This window comes from Cyprinodon variegatus, unplaced genomic scaffold, assembly GCF_000732505.1.
Source record: "Cyprinodon variegatus isolate N-32 unplaced genomic scaffold, C_variegatus-1.0 Scaffold344, whole genome shotgun sequence".
Lineage (NCBI taxonomy): Eukaryota > Metazoa > Chordata > Actinopteri > Cyprinodontiformes > Cyprinodontidae > Cyprinodon > Cyprinodon variegatus.
The window spans coordinates 155594-158367 of NW_015150797.1; the positions used below are offsets into that span (position 1 = coordinate 155594).

The window sequence follows — 2774 nt, forward strand, 5'->3', positions numbered from 1 at the left end:
AATCGGCCGATTCATCGATTTTTAAAATAATCGTTAGTTGCAGCCCTATATTCAACCAATAAAACTAAATTTAAATTACTTTACCATGAACACTGAAGATTAATTGGGCATTAATGATGCTATTCAAATACAATTGCTTTGACTTTCAATGTTATTACATCTCCTACTTAGAAACGTCATTTTGGCTTCAGTGTCATTTAATGCACTTAAACATTCTTTTGAAAACAAAAGTTTAAAAGATAAATGGGCCTGAATGTACCTGTAATGAATCGGTTTTCAGCCTGTCTTTGTGCTCCTCTGATGAACGCAGAACCTCTCTATACATCTCCACGGCCTCTACAAACTCGCCTGCAGGCGACAGAACAAGCAGCGTTAATGAGGTGAGACTATAGGGATAACCTGTGTGTAGAACCAGCTAAGAGGGACTTTAACACAACATATCAGCGCACAAAGTACCAGGAAACAAAGATGAGATCAGGTTCTGTGTTTTGGACTTATTCCCATGGGAAACAGTGCAGCAGCCGAGAAGAAGGGCTTTAATACCTCTGATGATGTGAATTCCAGCCAAACCATTGAGTGCACACACCAACTGCCTGTGACCTTCTTCACACTCCACTCGACATTTTTTCTGCAAAGACTTGAGGAGTTCCTCCATTGTCATGGTGCTGAAAGAGAAGAAACATGCCTTAACCTACCAGTGGAAATTACATAGCTTAAGATAAACACAATTAAACGCATTAGAATAAAAAAAAAGGGTTTATTACCCGCCTGGTTAACTTTACTTAGCCTAGAAAGGCTAGTAATTAGCAGGTGCCACGGAAGCAAAAGAAAACTTCTCTCATTTACCTCTTCTGCAGAGGCAGGAACTCCCCCCTGACGGCCTGCGGATGGCAGCAGGCCTGACGCAGCCTCAGCAGCGGGTACAGGATGGTGTTGACGGTGCGGCGGTCCAGGCTGCCCAGTTTCAGGCTCCAGTCAGAGATTTTCCTGAGTTTCACCAAAGCATCCTGGGAACAGACCTCATGCTGGCGGTGGTAAAAATGACCCTCGACTGGGGAGAAGTGAAGCCAGTGAACCTCCTCTGTCTGAGGGGGAATCTGAATCTAAAGAACGAAAAAAAAAACATAAAGAGATTCTTTATCCTTTAAAGAATGATTTGTTTTCCGTGAAATTCTTCTCAAAGCCCACCTGGTCGATGACGTCTTTTTTAGCTGACCGCCATAATATCTGAGCGATAACATTGTACAGAGGTTCTGTGTTTCCACGGCGATAAGGGCGATAAAGCAGCTGGTCCCACCAGTGTTTAACCCAGTATGGATCCACGCCCAGGAAAAGCATGAGGCCGTACAGATCTACAAAACACAGATCGCTTCAGCATGGAGCCTCTAGCAGGTTAACAGTTGATCCATGGACAGTTTTTTTTTTCACCTTCTAAGCCTCTTTGGACAGGAGTGCCGCTGACGCACCATCGGTTGACGGAGGCAAGACGCAGAGCCATTTCTGCAGCCTGTTGGTGAGAAGATAAATATAAACAACGGAGGAAAGAAAAAATAAGAAAAAAAACAAAAAACCTGACAATGGATTCCGTTTCACCTTCGCTGTGGGACACTCAACCATCTGGGCTTCGTCCAGACAGATGCGCCACCACTCCACGGCCACCAGGGGGCTGGGAACCGCCATGTAGCGCTTCTGGTTTCGGAAGCGCCGGCCGTCTTTGCTATTGCTGTGAGGAATGTCGACGTAGTTGAGCTCAGAGCGAAGCACGTCGTAGGTGGTGATGACCACGTCTTGCTCAGCGAGCATACGAGGCTGGATAAAGCCGTGCTTCTTCACCCCCTGATACACCTGAGCGGGGAGACAGGCGGTGTGAGGAGGCTACACTGAATACATGATGGATAAAGGATGAAAATAGTTCTGAACGTGAAAAAAATACAAAAAAAAAAGAAGGTTTAACATTATTAAACACTAAACATTTTATACTTAGATCCAGCTACGTTCTCTGGGATTAGGGCTACAACTAACGATGATTTAGCAAATCCATCTGTTGATTATTCTTTTCCATGAATCGATTAATAATCAGATATCCAATGTTTCCATCCATCCATTTTCCGTCACGCTTATCCAAAGCGGGGTCGCGAGTGGCCTGTCAACGGGCGAGAGGCGGGGTACGCCCTGGACAGGTCACCAGTCCATCACAGGACAAACAACCATTCACACTCACCTAAGGAACATTTATAGGAAGCCAATTAACCCTTTAAAGCCAATTGTATCATATTTGATCCATAGGTTTTTGAGACCTCTACATCATCAGTGTTATATTTTTATTCTTAAAAACCCTGACTTACACAACAAGTCGCATGTAGGGAACAGAAAACGTTTAAAAGATTAAAGAGAAATGCCTTATGTATCAAATTTGATGCATATCAATGAACTAATTTAACTTTCTTTTTTGATGTCATTTGTCAGAAAGTTCAATGACAATTCTAATAAAGTGTCAATTACTTTATGGTCAAGGCTTTAAAGGGTTAATCTAACAGTCATGGTTTCGGACTGTGGGAGGAAGCCGGATGCCTTGGAGTTCACCTTCTTGCTGCAAGGCAGCAGTGATACCCACTGTGCTAATGATGCCTTAGGGAAATCTTACGAAATGAAGCCAGGTGATACTCAATCTTTTCCACTTTAGGAGTTCTGGATATAGCATATCGACAGACAAATTTTTTTTTATTTAAAAAAATAACGGCTCGCCATCATTGGTTCCGTCCCGATAGCGGAAC

The 2774-nt window shown here is 43.4% G+C and overlaps 1 protein-coding gene across 1 annotated transcript in view; it reads right to left on the bottom strand.

Annotated features, from left to right (window-relative positions):
- The window catches only part of shprh (SNF2 histone linker PHD RING helicase, E3 ubiquitin protein ligase), a 28866-nt gene that overhangs the window by 11825 nt on the left and 14267 nt on the right, over positions 1–2774 (bottom strand). The window contains exons 9-14 of the mRNA XM_015385592.1: positions 1594–1845; positions 1429–1507; positions 1189–1352; positions 847–1103; positions 544–665; positions 250–348 (exon numbers count right to left, since the gene is read on the bottom strand). Coding sequence (XP_015241078.1) covers positions 250–348; positions 544–665; positions 847–1103; positions 1189–1352; positions 1429–1507; positions 1594–1845 — 973 coding nt within the window. The remainder of the gene's footprint in view (positions 1–249; positions 349–543; positions 666–846; positions 1104–1188; positions 1353–1428; positions 1508–1593; positions 1846–2774) is intronic.